This window comes from Pteronotus mesoamericanus, unplaced genomic scaffold, assembly GCF_021234165.1.
Source record: "Pteronotus mesoamericanus isolate MK-2021 breed Mesoamerican mustached bat unplaced genomic scaffold, CSHL_Meso_final scaffold_651, whole genome shotgun sequence".
Lineage (NCBI taxonomy): Eukaryota > Metazoa > Chordata > Mammalia > Chiroptera > Mormoopidae > Pteronotus > Pteronotus mesoamericanus.
In genome coordinates, this window is record NW_026555325.1 from 7,685,475 (window position 1) to 7,704,262 (window position 18,788).

At 34.8% G+C, this 18,788-nt stretch overlaps 1 protein-coding gene across 1 annotated transcript in view; it reads left to right on the plus strand.

Moving 5' to 3' along the window:
• Positions 1-18,788, plus strand: part of ARHGAP15 (Rho GTPase activating protein 15) — a 609,081-nt gene that overhangs the window by 111,444 nt on the left and 478,849 nt on the right. The window contains exon 6 of the mRNA XM_054562678.1: positions 9,813-9,902. Within this exon, the coding sequence (XP_054418653.1) occupies positions 9,813-9,902 (90 nt within the window). The remainder of the gene's footprint in view (positions 1-9,812; positions 9,903-18,788) is intronic.

Below are 18,788 nucleotides of genomic sequence, written 5' to 3' on the forward strand. Positions count from 1 at the left end.
CTGAAAATCTGGTTTGATTTGGTCTTGTTATATACTGAGAAATTTTACTGTAGAAACAATTTCAGTTATTATTAACATCATTTATATTCATATATATAAGACCCACATCTTACAATCAAAATATCCTCTTCTGTCTTGACAGTGGACATACTTTAGACATTAATAAGATCAGGTATCCTTCAGCACTCTTTTCTAAATCATTTTTCCCAAATGAGAATTTATAAGTGAGTTTTATCCTCCTCCATGAATGATTTTCCAGAATCAAAACTGGTTATGTGCTAAAACTTAATTTCTCTAAATAGATTTTATGTTTCATGTTTCAGACCGATAAGGACCGTCCAAGTCCATATCCTGGAATAGCAATTAATCCTAAATAAAAAATGGTAGCTAATACCCTGTTTCATAAAATTTGAGCCTTGTCTTTTTTTTAACCCATATCTAGTAATAATGGTATAAGAATTAGTGGCCTAGTGATTTTTTGCCCACACATATGCCCAATCTTTGTCATGGAAAATACCATCAGGTAAAAGAGCATCTGGCCTTTCATATTTTCTTAATATCCGTTAAAAGACCCCAAATATCCCATAAAAATGAGAAACTTAATTCCAAAGGTTTAGTCTAAGTCAGAGAAAAATATATTATAGAGAGAATACCCTGTCAGCTATTATTGGGAAATGATAAAGATGGACTAAGAATAAAAAAGTCAGAAGTGGACAAGACCTAGGATCGATTTTTAATGACTTCACATTGTTCCAACAAAGAGGCTTTTATGTTTTATTGTCTAGAAGCAGTAACTTTTAAATAATTCTATTTAAATATTTTAAAATCAGTCATTTATATTTTAAGTTTACCCCAGAAGAGGTATGATATATATACTCTTAGGTTTAAATCCTTACTTAGTCAATTTTTTTAAAAAGATATTTTTATAATGATGTACAATATAATCCACTGGCATCATGTAGTTCATTAGCAGACTTTTTCTTGTGTTTTATATTTTATAGCTGTAGAATCAGAAATATGTTTTCTATTAAAGGATTCTTCAGTTTCACTCTTCTTGAATAAAATCTTGATTGTCTTCCAAATAAATTCTATGACTTCTCTGAATAACTTATCCCAATGTTTGTTAATGCTTAAATACTAAAAATGTTCTCTTACAATAAAGCCTAGTCCCTAAGTTGTTCTTCAGGCCTTGGCCTTTCTGCTTTGGCTTTGTAAAAATAAACTACTGGTTAGGATCATTTTTTAATGTAGTCCTGTATCTTCTAATTTTTTTCTTTTCAAAGCCAATATATTTTTTTGCTTGAACTTTATTCAAGTCAATCTAGCTTTTACTGGCATAATTCTGAATTCACCCCAAATCTCTATTATTTGCTTTGATTGTGTCATATAACATCAGTTCCTATCAAAGATCAGTATACACTGGAATGTTGTGCCTTTACTTCCTATGTATTTCTCATTTTGTAAGCTATCCTTTTGGGATGTATTATTTAGTTTTACTTATTAATACATTGGAATGAACCTGGAAATTTTCCACCATAATCTCCATACAGTTCATAAATTCATTCATCAGTTAATAAATATATGTTGAGTGCTTATTTTGGGCCACTTTGCAAGATTTGGGGGAAATAAAGAAATATTAGGTAAACCCAGCTTGTTTCTGATCGTATAGCTGAAAGAAAGAAACACACCAAAAAGTAGTTGTACAGATAACAAAGATAATTGTAACAAAGTGCATTTCAGAGTAGAAGAAGCGGCGGGAAGGAGTGAGCACCTATGCTGACTGAGGCAAAGGAGAGCCTCAGAGAGACTGCTCTTGAGTTACATTATGAAAATGAGCAGGAGTAGGGCAATGGCAAGCAAGGAAAGTGGATTGAAGGAGATAAATGTGTTCCAGATAAAAAATTGTGCATGCGTGCCCACGTCCCCAGTGTACAAAGTAGTGAAAGCATGCTGCGGTTTGGAAACTGCCATCAATTTAGCATAGCTGGGTGTAGAAGAATGCGGAAATGAATGGAATGGAGAAGAATGTTTGGGGGATCGCGAAAAGGCGCCTGAATATCCTCCGCAGGGATTTGTACATTGTTCTGTAGATAATAAGTTTTCCAGAAGAAATATGGTGAGATTTGTGTTTTAGAAAAAAAAAATTGACTGGTTTCAGAAGGAACAGCAAAGAAAAGAATTCAGATGAGGGAAAAAGAAGAGGTCAAATACGGTTGTGGTCAGGGGACAAAGACAATGGAGACAGTTCTGGAATTTGGGCTTTGTACCTTTGGTAGTAGGAGGTGAGAGAAAGGGGATGATTAAAAAAGTGATGAAGATGAATCAGATAAAGGGATGATTAACCAAGACAAAGAATAGAGAAAAGGGGGAAAATCTCATAAGAAGGCAGTGATTTCACTGAGGTGTCTTTGCTACATCCTAATGGTACAGAATAGTGTTCAGACAAATATATGATTTACAAGGTGTTCCCCCTGACGATTCTGGGACCCACCTGGCACCATACATAGTTATGACAATATCACTGACTATGTTCCCTATGCGGCACTTTACATCCCCATGACTGTTTTATAACTGCCAGTTTATACTTCTTAATCCTTTCACCTTTTTCACCTAGCCCTCAGCTCCTCCTCCCATTTAGCTACCCTCGGTTTGTTCTTTGTATCGGTGAGTCTGATTCTGTTTTGTTTGTTTGTTTATTTTGTTCTTAAGATTCCACATATATGTGAAATCATATGGTATTTGTCTTTCTCTGCCTGACCTATTTCACTTTGCATCAATCCACCCATGTTCTAGGTCCATCCATGTTGTCACAAATGGTAGGTAGTGGTATTGCATTGGCTAAACTGCTGCTGGGCAAGGAGGAATCTTTTCTTTCTCCTGTTGAGGTGGTGCAGTAACACTTCAAAGATTCAAGATGAGTCTCTTCTTGTTGGGATCAGCCATGTGCAATGAGTGACAAGTGTATGAGAGCTCTCTCTTCTCACCTCCTGACTCCATTTTATTTTATTTATTTATTTTTTTAAATTTATTTACTTTTTAAATACATTTGTCTCTGCCTCCCCTCGACCTCTTTCCTTTGCCCCCTCCCTCTTTCCCTCCCTCAGCTCTTCCCCTTTGGTTTTGTCCATGAGTCCTTGCTATATGTTCCTTGACTTTCCCCTTCCCTTCCCTTTCCCTGCCCCCCCCTTCCCTCTTGTCTCTGTTCATTTCTTTTCCTTTCAGTGTTGCTGGTCATATTTTCCTTGCATCTTTGCATTGTTGGTTAGGTTCCGCTTATAGGTGAGATCATATGGTATTTGTCTTTCGCCCCCTGGCTTATTTCGCTTAGCATGATGCTCTCCAGTTCCATCCATGCAGTCGCAAAGTTTAGTACTTCTTTTTTTCTTTCTGCTGCGTAGTATTCCATTGTGTAAATGTACCATAATTTTTTGATCCAATCATCTACTGATGGGCATTTAGGTTGCTTCCAACACTTGGCTATTGTAAATTGTGCTGCTATGAACATTGGGGTGCATAGGTTCTTTTGTATTGGCGTTTTGGTGTTCTCAGGGTATAGTCCCAGCAGGGGAATCGCTGGATCAAAAGGCAGTTCCATTTTCAGCTTTCTGAGGAAATTCCACACTGCTTTCCATAGTGGCTGCACCAGTCTGCATTCCCACCAACAGTGGACTAGGGTTCCCTTTTCTCCACAGCCTCGCCAGCACCTGTTGTTTGTGGATCTGTTTATGATGGCCATTCTGACCGGTGTGAGGTGGTACCTCATGGTAGTTTTGATCTGCATTTCTCTGATGGCGAGTGATGCTGAGCATCCTTTCAAATGCCTCTGGGCCCTCTGTATCTCCTCCTTAGAAAAGCATCTGCCCAGGTCCTTTGCCCATTTTTTGATTGGATAGTTTGTCTTCTTGGAGTGGAGTCGAGTGAGTTCTTTATATATCTTGGAGATCAAACCTCTATCTGATGTATCATTAGCAAATATATTTTCCCATACGGTTGGCTCCCTTTTCATTTTGCTGATGTTTTCTTTCACCGTGCAGAAACTTCTTATTTTTATGAGGTCCCCCTTGTTTATTCTTTCCTTTATGTCCCTTGCTTTAGGAGACATATCAGTGAAAAAATTGCTGCGTGGGATATCTGAGAGTTTCCTGCCAATGTTCTCCTCTAGGACTTTTATGGTGTTGCGACTTATATTTAAGTCTTTGATCCATCTTGAGTTTATTTTTGTGTGTGGTCTCCTGACTCCATTTTAAATGAAGTTTCTGTTTATGGACTTTCACAGTACTTAGTTAGAAAATACAAGTCGGCCACTTGAGAGGCAGCTGAGGTCAGAGGAACCATTGAGGAGTCAACATATTGTAAGTAATGGATCAGGCAGAGGCAAGTTTAAGATCCAGAAGAAACATGTAAACTATGGGAAATAATGAAGGCCTAGGACCATAAACCAGGAATTACCAAGACTTACATGGGAAGAGGAAGAGAAATCAGTGAGGAAAAGAAAAACAGAGAAGAAAAAGTATGAAGACCGAAAGAAGAATTTGGAGAGAAAATGTCTGACCGCTGAGGGACAGAGGGCTTTAAAAAGGGGGGGCAGCAAAATCTACTAGTACAGAATTCAAGTACAGTGCTAATGGAAGAGGAATCACCAGATGGTTTTTGTTGACCTTAGTGTTTGAGAAATTTCAGATTAGCCAAGGTTAGGAATAAAAGACTGTAGTGGTTTGAGAAAAGAATGGAACATGAGCAGAGAATGTGAGTGCTGAGAACTCTGAAGAATCCTTGCAATAATGGAAAAGAAATAAACAAATGAAATAAAGAAAAGTGAGATTATGGGGTTGATACTGCTATTTCTTTTAAAAAAAAACAGAAGGTCTTTAGTATGGTTACAGGCTAAAGCAACAATTTTCATGCAGTGTGACACAATAGTTTTTAAAACATGGAATCCCTGACTAATCAGGGGCACTGACCTCTTTTTCCTTAGATTTTCAAATAAAAAAAAAAAGTGACAACATTTAACACAGCAATAGCTGTCCTGTGTGAATAAATCGAAATTATACTTATTTATTTTTTCAGATCGTCAAAAAATATATTTTTGGGTGCGCCACACAATTTTAGTAATTAGTTTATATGTGCCATTAGATGAAAAAGGTTGAAATCACTAGGCTAAAGGATATAATCTATTTAGAGTAACATAAAGAATATAACTCAGAAAATGAGGAACAAGATGGAATGGAATTAGGTACTAGAAAGGAAAAGCCTTGGGCAGAAGAAGGAACATTGCTTCCCCTGAGGCAGGACAGGACATGTCTGTGAGTGCCTTCCGCACATGTACGGCACTGACAGGCCAGGTAACGTCAGTGCTCCCAGGTGCCACTGTCATCCCAGGAAAAGGAGTTCATTAGACAGGTGGGTCCCAGTCTCAGCTCCATGTCCCGAGTTCTAGGAGCCAAGAGGAAAAATGGGAAGTGGTGACAGAAAGAGGAAATAGAAAATGTGAATTCTTATCTTGGGACCTGAAAAGAGCATTGAGTGACTGAGTAGGAGAAAGGAGAGGTATAGAGGAGAGGCCATGAATGTGTTATGATTAAAAGCTTGTAACTTGGAGTCAGATAAAAGTGAATATCTCAGCTCAGTCACTGATTGCGGGAACTTTTACAAGGCACCTAGCCACTCCCTGCTTGAGTTTTTTCCACATGTAAGTTTAAGGCACTAGTTATAACGTCACATTGTTGTAAAGAATAAATGAGGAATTGATATAAAGGTTTCCGAGGGCAAGACCTACAGGAATTTATCAGTTTATTTTTGTTGTTTTGTTCATTTTGATCACACAGGATAAGAAAGTGGGAAGAACTGTGAACGTCTTTGTCCCAGGGCTATGACCTCTGTGAATGAGGAGTAAGCCGTTTGATGGGCCAAATTGAAAAGGGTAAAGCTTTGGGGGAAAGATTCCTGAGAAAGTAACTAGGGACACATAAGAAGTTTGCCAAGTTTCATGACTTTAAACTTGGCAGTGGTTTCATGAATATGATAAATGTTCTTATCGTAATAAAAAAAGGTTTTCTAAGTGAAGTCCAAAGCCCATCTGAAAAAGTGGTCATTATGTGTAATTTTATTACAGAGTAGTCAAAAGTTTATTCAGAATTAAGGAAGACAAAGAAAATTGTAGAAGAAGGAAAAATAGATGAGAGAGTGGAATGGATCATAGTATGCAGGAGAAAAAGAGACAGATGAGCGAGCGCAGAGAGAGAGGCTTGAAATGACTACGGTATCGGGGACATAGGCCTGGATGTGAGAGGAAGTGGAACCGGGAAAAGCTTAAGAGATGGAGAGAATGCGCAAAAGTCTGTTGACTTCAATAACATCCAAAGCAAACACAACAGGATGGGAGCAGGGAAAACTCAGGAGATGGGATTTGTTAGGCGAGAAGCAGATTGAAGATGGTCAAGTGGAGAACAGGGGAAGCGGGGAGCCCCTGAAGAATACAAGGGATGGGACGCGCTCCCGGCGGAGACCAGGAGAGCGACAGAGTTTGGACTGAGATAAACCCAAGCTGCGGACCAGAGCCCTGGGATTTGCGGGGGAGGTTGGAGCTAAATGGTGACAACACTGGGAAAACTTAGATTGCTTTTCACCCTCAGGTCTTCTTTAGCTCCACATACATAAAGAGACAATGTATAGAAACGTTGTAAAGAGTCTGGGGCTACTATGGAATTCTTAAAGGAAGTGTCAGTATCATCTTTAACTCTGGAGTCCCAGTGGCCAGCACAGTGGCTAGTACCTTAACGCATCAAGGATATCCAATAAACGTTTACTGAATGATTCTGTGAAATCCTAGGTTTAATCCACATGAGTCCATTAAACTGTTCATCACTTTTCCAAATCACAAAGCAAAGAGCGTTTAACTATTAAACCGAATACAAATCTTAATTGTTGTAAAATTGGGACTTTTAAGATGCCCAAATCTTATTTGCGAAGCACAAAAGTTAGTTGCATTTTGGTATTTTTCCTTCATTCATGAATTCAGCAAATATTAATTGAACAACAACTATGTGCCAGGCACTGTCTACACATTGGGGGAAGTAGTGGAGGAGAAGGCAAACAAGGCCCCAGTTTTAGGGACTTAATTCTAGTGGTAGAAACAGAGAGCATATCAAATACACATGTGAATTTCACTAGGAGAAAGGCTGTGGTGAAATTAAAACAAAGAGTCGGGTAGAGAGTAACCAGGAGGGCTGAAGCGGCCCTAGTCTATAGAAGACAGTCGGAGAAGACCTCTGTCAAGGTGACAGCTGGGACCTGAGGAATAAGAATCAGCCATGTGGGAATTGGGAGGTGTTCTAGGTAAACAGGTAGTGTGAAGCCCCATGGGAAGATCAAGTTTAGCAGAAAAGGAGAGAAAACATATATCCGTATTAGATTATAGCGTGAAAGTTATCACTTTCCCTAAAACATGACATGCTTTCACCACAGTGTGATTACAGAGTGAATCCAGTTTTCCAGGACTGCACAGTGGTTAGGAACCGACTCTGCAGCGACACTGTTCACATTCCAGTCCTGGCTCCTCCTTTTGTATCTGTGTTACCTGAGAAAATTTACCTAACCACTCCGGCCTATTTTCTGACCTGTAACATGGTGATAATGGTAGTACCTACCGCATACAGTTGTTAAATGATTAATAAATCATTTAATTAAATGAATTAAATGGATTGATAGTCCTACTGCTTGGCACATAAAAAAATGCTTCTGATACAAAGTAATTCCATCTTTGTTTTCCATGACTGCATTCTATGGAAAAGATAATCTCTTTTGTTACATAGTCTTAATGATTATTTTTGTTGGTTCTGAGCATCCCATAATTTAATTAACTGTAGAAGAAGCAGGTTGTTTTGTAATTTCTTTTATGTCATAAATCACTCAACAATGATCATTTTCATGGTTTGATATTTTGGACAATAGTAACCACCTGAGTGACAGAGTATGGATGAACCAGTAAAAATATTTCACTGACTGAAGCATGTGTAAGAGGCACACTCAGCTTGATTAGTTTCTCATAGGATTACTATCAAATAACAAAGGAAAGATATGCTATCAGTTGCTGTCTTGCCAGCTGAATTCATTCTGAAGGAAAGTTATGCTTGGCTTATACAGTGTTTCAAAAAAAAAAAAAAAGGAAACAATTTTATTGAGTTGCCAAAAAACCTTACAATTTAGCATAAAAACCTCCAGATATCTGGCTTCTTCTGAAAAGCAGTCTATTTCTATTAAAGTGAAAGAACTGGTGATAGTGGCTATAAAGCAACAATTGTGCAGACTTCTTTTAACATTTTTACCATTCTTTGATAATTTTTATCTTTTAACCTAAAGTTTATACTGTTAAAAAATTGCCTAAATATATTATAACTTATATACTAAAATTTTATTCTGTGAAAATTGGTTTAAGAAAAGTGCCGGATTTATAGAAAAATCTAGAGTAGCTCAGAACACGTGAAAATAGTGGAGTCTTTCAGATGTGACAATGCTTTCTTTAAAAATAATAAAGAAATTTTCCAAACTAGTAAGCTTTTGGTTAATATTTGGAGTTATGCAAATTTAAAGTTATAAAAGTATGATTCACTTAAACCAAATGAAAATACGCAGAGGCAAGTATAGATGATATTCTCACTAATTGAGTATTATGAATTAAAGAGGTAAAGAGAACTTTTAAGTAACGCCCACACTGTGTAAAAGGAAGCATATGCTAAAATCCACTTGGTCTAAGTTAAATTTATTGAATACAAATAAACATATACTTCTGTTTACAGTCTTAAAAGTGTGATAAGTGAATTTCTAAAGGATACATAATTACTACTTAATAAAAATTAAATTTGTTCCTTTTTCAGCTTTATTGAGATATGATTGACAAATAACTTTGTGTAAGTTTAAGGTGTATAATGTGATGATTCGATATACATACAGGGTGGGGCAAAAGTAGGTTTAGAGTTCTGAGTACATGAAACAGTTAATTCTTGCCTTGTTATTTTAATTATTGTATCCATATGAACAACTGTAAACCTACTTTTGCGCCACCCTGTATATATTATAAATTATCACATTAAGTTTAGTTAACACATCTATCACCTCACATGGCTACCTGTGTGTATCATGTGAATAATTATTATCTACTCTCTTAGCAACTTCCAAATATACAGTACAGTGTCAACTATGCTATATATTATGCTGTATATTTGATCCCCAGAACTTATTTCTCTTATGGCTGAAAGTTTGAACCCTTTGACCAACAACTCCCCATTTCCCCAACCCATGATAACCACTCTCTGTTTCTGTGAGTTCAACCTTTTTAGATGCCACATGTTTAATATAAGTGAGATGATGGAGAATGTGTCTTTCCCTGTGTGACTTCACTTAGCATAATGTCCTTAAGGTTTATCCATGTTTTCACATATGGCAAGACTTCCTCCTTTTTTATGGCTGAATAATTTGAGAGAGAAAGAGAGAGAGAGAGAGAGAGAGAGAGAGAGAGAGAGACATTTTCTTTATTCATCCATTGAGAGACACTTAGGTTGTTTCCATGACTTAGCTATAGTAAATAATACTGCAAAGGATGTGAAGGTTCAGATATCTCCTTGAAATAAAAAAAAAAAAAGAAAGAAAGAAAGAAAGAAAGAAAGAAAGAAAGAAAGAAAGAAAGAAAGAGAGGTTTAATATCATAAGTATGTATAGCTGCCAACTGAATGAATATTTATTTTTTTCTGACATTCATTAGCAATGTTGTATACTTTTTATTCTCATTTCTTTCTTTCTTTTTTTTTTTTTTACAGAAAGCTGGGAACAAACCAGAAAGTGTGGATTTGTATGGAGCACATATTGAGTGGGCCAAGGAAAAATCAAGCAGAAAGAATGTCTTTCAGGTAAGAGTCTTACTTATATTCGGTTTACTCTGATTCCTTCTAAATCTGAGGTCTCTTGGGTAATCAAAATAAGACTACTTTGTTGTGCGGTTTTCATGTGCATTTTCTTTGGCAACTAGTTGTGCAAAGATCATCATGAAAAACTGACTTCTCTTTCTTGTTGAATTTTGGTTTGTTTTGTTGTTTTTCCCTTATGACTGGCTGCTATATAAACAAAAAATATATGTTGTGTGTTGATTAATTCTACACCTGGAAGTCATTGAATTTTGCAATGTATTTACTAGCTCTTTGGAGTTCAAACCTAGAGTGCTTGACTTAAATAGATTTTATGTAGATCTTTCAGACATACATAAAGTAAGATTCACTAATTATGATAAACTATTTGCACTCATTGCCACTTCTGCCACCTCGTCATAAATTATGCTTACCAGTGTGATTTAGAGGGATAGAGAGAGTTGATCAGCTATAAAAATTAGACCTTTTCATATTGCATAATTTAATTTTTGGGAGAAAATAACTGGGATTAATAATTTCAATCATATTTCATTGAATGGAAAGAACAAGATGAAATTTTTGAAAAAAAGAAATGGGAAAATTTAATATTTAACATTTGATGTTACTAAAATCCCTTTTACAATTAATAACTTTAGATTATGGAGGTTGATCTTTTTCTATATATATATGAGATTTAATTCACTTTTATATTTCAAAGTAACCTTCAAAGATATATCTTATAATTTATATCATTTAGTATCCAAGGAACTTGATTATTATAGTTAATATATGTAATGTCTTCTATGACTATTTTGGCTCTTGAAGAAAATTCAGCATCATAAAAATTAATATATTTGGTCTTAGAGAAGTAAATAGGTTGGTGACATTTTCTGTCTGAACTCTCACTGGAAAAAACAAAACAAAACTGGTTTTTAGCTATTTCTGAATTTTTTCAGATGCTAATTCAGGTTTATCCAAATAATTTTGACCTATGTTAAATTTTAAAAAAGAACATTTTCAACATATTTTGGAATAAATTATTTTTCTAGGTCTAGTATTATTCTATTTAGATATTCCTTTTGATATGATGTTTTATAGCCCCCCCCAAAAATAGAAAGAAAAAAAAAAGAAAGAAAACTAAACATACTTGCCTAGAAATCAAAAAACTGAAGTAAAAAATGATTAGAATGTGAATTTTTAGAATCAAGAAGGAAAAATAAATTTTGTTTTAAAGTGAGAAATTGTATGTCAGTGATATGTTCTGTCTCCCAATGTCTTACTGTTTTTGTTATTCTACTATAAATAACAAAATGTAGAGGCTTAATTATAATCCTAGCCTTATAATTAGTTCTGAACTGGGTTGTGTGAGCTAAGTAAGTTAGTTTTATTCTATACTGTGATTTCAGCATCCTAATCACCGATGTTATAAAATGAAGAAATGATCATTTGACATTTAAATAATTCTTGGACAAAAGAAATTCTTGGAGTTGTGCCAAGACAGCCTTTTTTAGTTCCTTCTATTACCCTTACAAAAATTAAATTAGATTATAAATGAAGATGATAGTCAAGTTTATATGATATATATATGGCCACAAATGTTGAAGAAAAAATATTATGTATAATTTTATATAGCTAACAACATAAAAAACATAGACATTTAAGCCACCTGTATTAATGATATGTATCATCCTAACCTTTACTGAACCTGACTAATCATTTCCTGTTATATTCTTTACTTGTTTTTCATATTTCTGAATATAGGTACTTCTAAAGATATTAAAAACTATTATCACTTTCAGTAGCTTTCTGGAGGTGAAAATCTTGCCAGTTAGTTGTGTTTGTAAGGTACCCACGCAGCTCCTGGAATCTCAGTGTTCTTACATCCAGTTCACCTTTTTTTTTTTTTTTTTTTGGTCTTGTCAACCATTTAGATTAGAGAAACAAGAGGTGATTATAAGGATGTTGTGAATAACAGAAGAAATGAAAGATTCAAGTTCCATTTCCTGCTGTTTTCTTTTCCGGGGTGAATCATGTGATTTCTTTATCATGCTGAAATCTTTTTATCACCTAAATACATCAGCTAGGTAAACACATGAGCTTAAGTAAAATTTACTAATGGGTATCTACAGATACATACTATAGGAGTAAGCCTTTTGAGACAAACAATATAAATAGTTTTTATAGTTCTGTTAACAAAAGAAGCATTGGGAAGGATTTGCCAGAGAGCTAAGTCTAGATGACTTACATCAATATTTGATTAGATACATTAACTGGTCTAACTCTCAAATGATCAGAATAAACATGATTATACTTAAAAAACATGGTTTTAAGGCACTGTTGGACGTTGGAAAGTGTGTGTGCAAGTGTTTCATTACATACAGAATAATGAAGTGTTTCTTCCTGTCTAGAAAAGTCCATCATAGCTGATGTGTTACATCAGAAATAGCTTTAGAATCCCTAGTTTGACTTAGGCTTGGTGTTCAATCTCAGTCTATGAATTATAGATTACAGATAGCAAATGGCTATTGAGATTTTTGGTTCAAGAAAAAAAACAAAGAAGAGAAAAATTAGAAATAATTTAAAATTTGAAATCTGTCTTTAAAAAGTTGATGGTTTAGCAGTTATATGCTACATAATTACAGTGTCTACAGAGAAGTTAAACTCAAAATGAGTAGTAAAACAAACAAAAAATTAAGTGCCTGAGATATGCTTGAAAGACTCAGATGCACACATTTGTGACAAAACAAAACAAAAAAAAATAGAAAGATATAATTTGTTTTGTTCTTTTGTAATATGCCATTTGGACATTTGAGTTGTTCATTTTCTTTTTGTATTAAAAGCCAAATTTCCTTCATAGTCAAAGTTTTATTCAATTCTTGATGTAGATTCAATTTTATTTGATTGGTACATGTTAACATAAGAGTGACAACATTAATTAAGTATTAAGGCTTAGTACTCAACAACTCTCAGTAAATCAGAATGATGTTCTCTGGCTGAGTTCAAGAACATCTGCCTGTATTGGTATCAGAACAGTCTTTGGCTTAATTGGAACTTCTTAATAAATAATACATTTAAAACATTATTAGCAACTTCTATAATAAAGTATATGCAGACAAGCCATATTATGTGTTTAAAAAGTTTAAACATATATAGATACATGCATATATAGTGTATATAGGTATACATCCATATCTAATAGTTTGACCTTAGGAAACAGTGACCATTTCCACACATACACACAGAAAGACACTTTGTACTTATAAAAGGTTATACAAATTCTAAGTTAAATTAGTAAATGTTCACTACTGCTAACTTTTATTTAATTATGCATTTGGCATAATTGTCAAGGACCATCACACGTTTGATGTAGCTTGAGAAAACATTTAGCAACCGAGTGATTTGTAAAGAATGGTGGTACGTGTTTTTTTAGTTAACATAAGAGTGACACTGGGTCTTCATCAGGGAAAGAGTGAATAAAAAGATTTATGTTCAAATCGCATGTTTTAAACATTCCTGATAAGTGCTAGTTTGCTGTTTGGTGTTTAGCCTGAAATTTAAAGCACTAAGGATTAGAAGGATTACAACATAATCTTAAATAATCCTAAATGTCATTTACAGAGAGATAGTTGTAATAACTAAATAAAACCATGTTAAGGGGCGGCAGGATTGTCAGGCAGCATTGTCACACAAACTGCTTCTGTCACCTTTTCCCCTTCCTCATGGGTATATCCAGCTTTTACAAAGCTTTTCAAATGGAAGTTCAACTGAGAAAGAGACTGTAAAATAATTTAAAACAATCAGTTGTTTTTTCTTTTTTAATTTCTACTATCTTCTTGTTTCAAAGTTACAGGAAAATTTTCACTTAGGTTTTCTTCCTTCCTTGAAACATAAAGCTCTCTGTGTAAAATAGTTTTGAAAGTTGGGGAAAGGGTTTATGATGTAGCTATCAAATATACATATCTCGAAAACATTCTCAACTTCTAAGGAACTACCCCCTTGTTAAATATAAGATAGTCTCAAACACTGTAAGTAATTCCATGACATTTAATTTAGCACTTAAATATTTTTTTTACTCCTGTCATGTAAATTAGTTTTGTCTCCCCAAAGAGAATAGGAAGACAGAGACTCTACATTCAATTCCGCTTTATACTTATTTAACCAGAGAACTAGACACCGTTTAATTAATCCGATGGTTACTGCTAAGGCTAGAATTGCATTCTTTCAGTAAAAAAAATACTGTCATAAAACATTTTAGGAAATTTTGTCCACAATATAGACTCAGTGCTTCCAGATGATTTTCAGAGTATACACTCTATTCCCTTTTGTAAATAGGAGAGTAAAGAAAGTGAAAAAAGCCAGTCATATGGTTTTTTCACCAAAATACCATATGGTTTCACGTGGGATCTAATGAAAAAAATAAACAAACAAATAAAATACAAACAGACTCATAGGCATAGAGAAGAGACTGACAGATATCAGAGGGGATGGGCTTGTGGGGCTCGGTGAAAAAGGTGATGGGATTAAGCAAAAAAGAAAAAAAAAAGAGCTCATAGACACAGACAGTAATAGGGTGATTACCAGAGGGAGAAGGGGTGGGAGGAAGTAGAAGAAGGAAAACAGGGATAAACAATGATGGAAGGAGACTTGACTTGGGTGGTGAACACACAATACAATATACAGATAATGTACTATGGAATAGTACACTTAAATTCTTTGTAATTTTCCTAACCAATATCACTCAGTAAATTCAGTGAATAGGCCTCAGTTTTGCTGAGTTTCCTTTAATACAATTTTAAAGTTTACCCATAATATAAGGCGGGTTTATCTATCAATTACATTCTTTAAATAAGATGATTCTACTATGAGTGAATTATAGCTGATTGGAATTCCATCTTTTGCCTTCTTGAAAAACAAAAAAAAATTAAATGACTCAAGAAGATGAAAGTCTGTTCTCCTCTCTCAGCACCAATGGATAACCTCAACAAAAATCATAGCCAAATTTCCTGGACCTGAGATTCTCTTTTAATATATAAAAATATCTCAGGGGAACATGCTCTGTCCCTAAGAATAAAGTAAATCTCAGAATAAGTTTATCATTACTTGTATTAGTTTTCTGACTTTGGATGGAGCCTTCTGGCTATAATATATATCAAACACATTCATGTAATATTTTCCAAGGATATGCTTTACATTCAAACATAATTTGATTGCTCTTCCTGATCTGAATATGTCTTAGCTTAAAATGTTTAAGTACTACTTAAATTTATTAATGCGAAGATAATTTAATAACATCTTGGAAAATGTTATTTTAGGCCAAAAAAAAAACTACTGGTATTTTGCTTTTATCCATTCCCTTCTGTTAAAAATGGTGGTTTAAAATAAATCTGAGCTTTTACCAATTTTCTCTTTCATTTTCCACTGCTCTTAGTTTGACTAAATGCAGAAGGATGATTCTTCACATTCATATATGCATTAGATTTCAAGTAAGGCTGGTTTCACTTTAGAGTATTACTCACAGTATCTTAAAAGGCATGGCATTAAAAATAAACCAGAGTAAGAGCAGCATTAATATCTAATATAGTTGGTTTTTCTTCTCATTTTTAAATTATTATTATTTTTCTTTCCATCGTGTCCCCAATCATTTTATCTTCCTTTTAGATATTCATTCACCGCTTAGAAGGTGCAGTGGGGAAAGAAACACGAGTCTGGGGACATGTGTTCCCGTCTTGACTATGTCAGTTGTATCTGCATGTAGAACCCAGAGCAGGATCCCTCCTCCAACTGACAGTTTTTCACACCAAAGGGTATCAGAAATAACAGCCCTTACCTCACCTGCCTTCCATTTGTATTAATGTTAAAATGAAGCAATTCTGTTTTTGACAGGAACTCTGAAAGACTGATTTTCATATTAATGCAATCAGGTATTACTGTTTATTTACTAACCACATCTCTCACAACACTCTGAGGGTAATTTCAGATGTGAATTTTGGAAGAATCTGGATAGGAGAAGTAGGTATTTGTGAGATACAGTTCAGGATTTCTTCTCCACTTCTATTCTCTGTACTACCTTGTGAACTTGACCGATGGACTAAGAGTTGTTGCATCATGGGAAAATCTTTTCATTCACTGTGTAACTAAGACTATGTACTCAAAACTTACTGAAATTATTTTAAATATTCTATTCTTACAGAGTGTAATTAATATAATTTCTCATCAATGTAAGTTAATTAATGTCTTATCCCAGCTAATACTTTAAGAAAAGCATTTTGCTGTGAAAGCTTCTACCAAACTATTGATAGCAACTTACAAAAGGGAGCTTAGAGGCAAGTGTGGAAACTATGCCCCAAAATGAGTGGCAAAGGAAAAATTTTTTTCTTCTCCAACTGAGATATTATGACAATACTTCTTTTTGATTAAAAGGAAAGAAATATGATTATTTTTATGATTTTGGCTTCATTTTTTGCCAGTGGGATTGCACAGAAGAATTTTGATGAATGGAGTGATATAATTTTATAATTGGAGCTTTGATTTAGGGATATTAATGTCAGGGGTGCTTAAGATTTCCTGCAAAAGAGAGAGCCTAGGGGCAGGAAATAAAATTGATTGTAAAAATTTAAGGTGAGACCTGAAGAGCATGTTAGTCTGGAAGATGAAAGGAAAAACAGAAACAAGTTGATGGATAGAAAGTACACCCCTCAAATGAAACATGCCTACTTGTTCAGATCATGTGACTTGGGAACCACTGTCTTTTTGCAGATTTGATGTTTGAGAAACAAAAAACATCTCTCCTTGTAAAAAAGCACAATCTCAAGTATATAATTAAGACACTGATAAATTGAGTATATTATTAGAGAAATCAATAGCAAGTATATGTTGTCTGGTGATTCCATGGGGCTTAGTGGTCTATGAAGATGTGTATTCATTTACACATTTGTTTTTTCCACTAACTACTAAAGGGTATAACACTATCTCTTTGTAGTCATTTCTTTTTGAACTATCATCAAAGCAGAATGCAACTGGATGATAGTAAAGGTTGACAATAACCACATTATTAAATTGTAGTCTGATGTTACCCAAGGGAATCAAGATTTTAAAATTTCAAAAAGAAATAAATCAAAATTAAAACTGTAAAAGAAAAAGAAAAGAAAATGTCAGCTTGACTACTTATACTTCTAAAATTTTAGTAGAAGAATGCATGCACGTGACCTACTGCCCTTAGATCACTGGTTAGCTCACCTCACACTGCCTGCTGGAACGGCTGGCTCTGCCTGCTCCAAGGTGAGAGTGGTGCTTCCGGAATGAACTCTGGATTTCAGTTTGACACGAGGCTAAAAGAAATATGCTCTTCTTCATTCATTGACATCATGATGTCAACCTCCTCCTCTCATGGAATATACTGCTTTCCTTGATGTTTTGGAAGAAGCAATGTGATCCACATTGGGCCATGCATTGGTGGCCAGTGTACTTTCCCCCTGGCCACCGAACCAGGGTGAGGCTAATTGAGCTCTTTGGAATCAAAGCTGGGACTTCAGGCCATACACCCTACCTGAGCAAAAGCAAGCACTGCCAGTGGGGAATTTCATCATTTTGAAGAAAGATCACCAAGTGTTATGTATGGTTTTGCCACTTGTGATTTGCATCTTGTAAAGTACAGAAGACATTACACTGATGCTGGCAAGGCAACATTCAAACCAACAGATCCCTTTTTCATATCTCTTTCAAAAGTCTTATTTTATATTTTTAAAAGGAGAATAGCCATGTTCATTTCATGGCAAACATGATTATTTTTTAATAACACACAAGCCTCTTCCAGAAAAAAGGAACAATTTAATCCCTAAAGCTGGTACATAATAGATGGCACCAATAAATGATATCACATTTTACAGCTTGTCCATAAGGGTGACACAGGGTGATATAAAACTGAGAGCTTTTGGATAATGTAGGATCACTGGCAGATAAACAGCTGGTGCCATTCAGTTTTTAGAAATGTGAGGTAATGAGGTTAGATCTGAAGACAAGAAATTATATATATATATATATGTATATACACACACACACACACACACACACACACACATATATATGTGTTATATATATATATATATATGCCACCAGACACTGAGCAGGAGAAAAATCTGGACAGTGGTGAGCAAAACTCTGAAACCTCAAAGCAACGTTTAAAGCAGTATAAGGAAATAACAAAGCAAACATCCATAAACAAGTATTTGAAATGAACACAAGAATTAAAAAAAAAACTAAGTTTAAGATGAAAGAAAATACCAACGTTTATACAGAAGTGCAGAGGGCAGTTACAGAATCTGTTCATAAATATCTCAATATATGAGTTAAAAACATTACTCAAAATTTAGTAGAAAATAAATATTCAGAAGTAAGACTTTAAAACACTGCGCAACACAAAAGGTTTCTCGGTATGTGAAGAGGAGGGGAGGTTGCTCTTTTTTATCTTAACAAAACAGGATGTTGAGAGATGACCTAAGTGAAACAATGAAATGAAATGCCTGATGTTGAGGAGAAATAGGAAATAAGCTCTTTGAACTGTTTTCAGATAACAGATCAGAATGAGGTGACTTGACCAAGGAAGGGACATTCACTTCCTCATTGCGGGTTCAGAGGAATTTTGTTTCAGTAGAGAGCTATCAGATTCTTGGCCTTAGTCCCACCAATTTGCCTAACATTTCATTTCCAGCACTAGAAGAAATTAATAGATTGACTTGCTTTGTGGACATGGGCAAACCCAAAAATTTACAGTGACAAAATTAACATATTGCTGCTAAAAGCTCCAAAAGGGAAGGAAATACTGATACTGAGATTCCTTTCCCAAATAATTTGGAACTTGATAGTTTGTTTGTTTATCTTTAACTTGAATTTAAG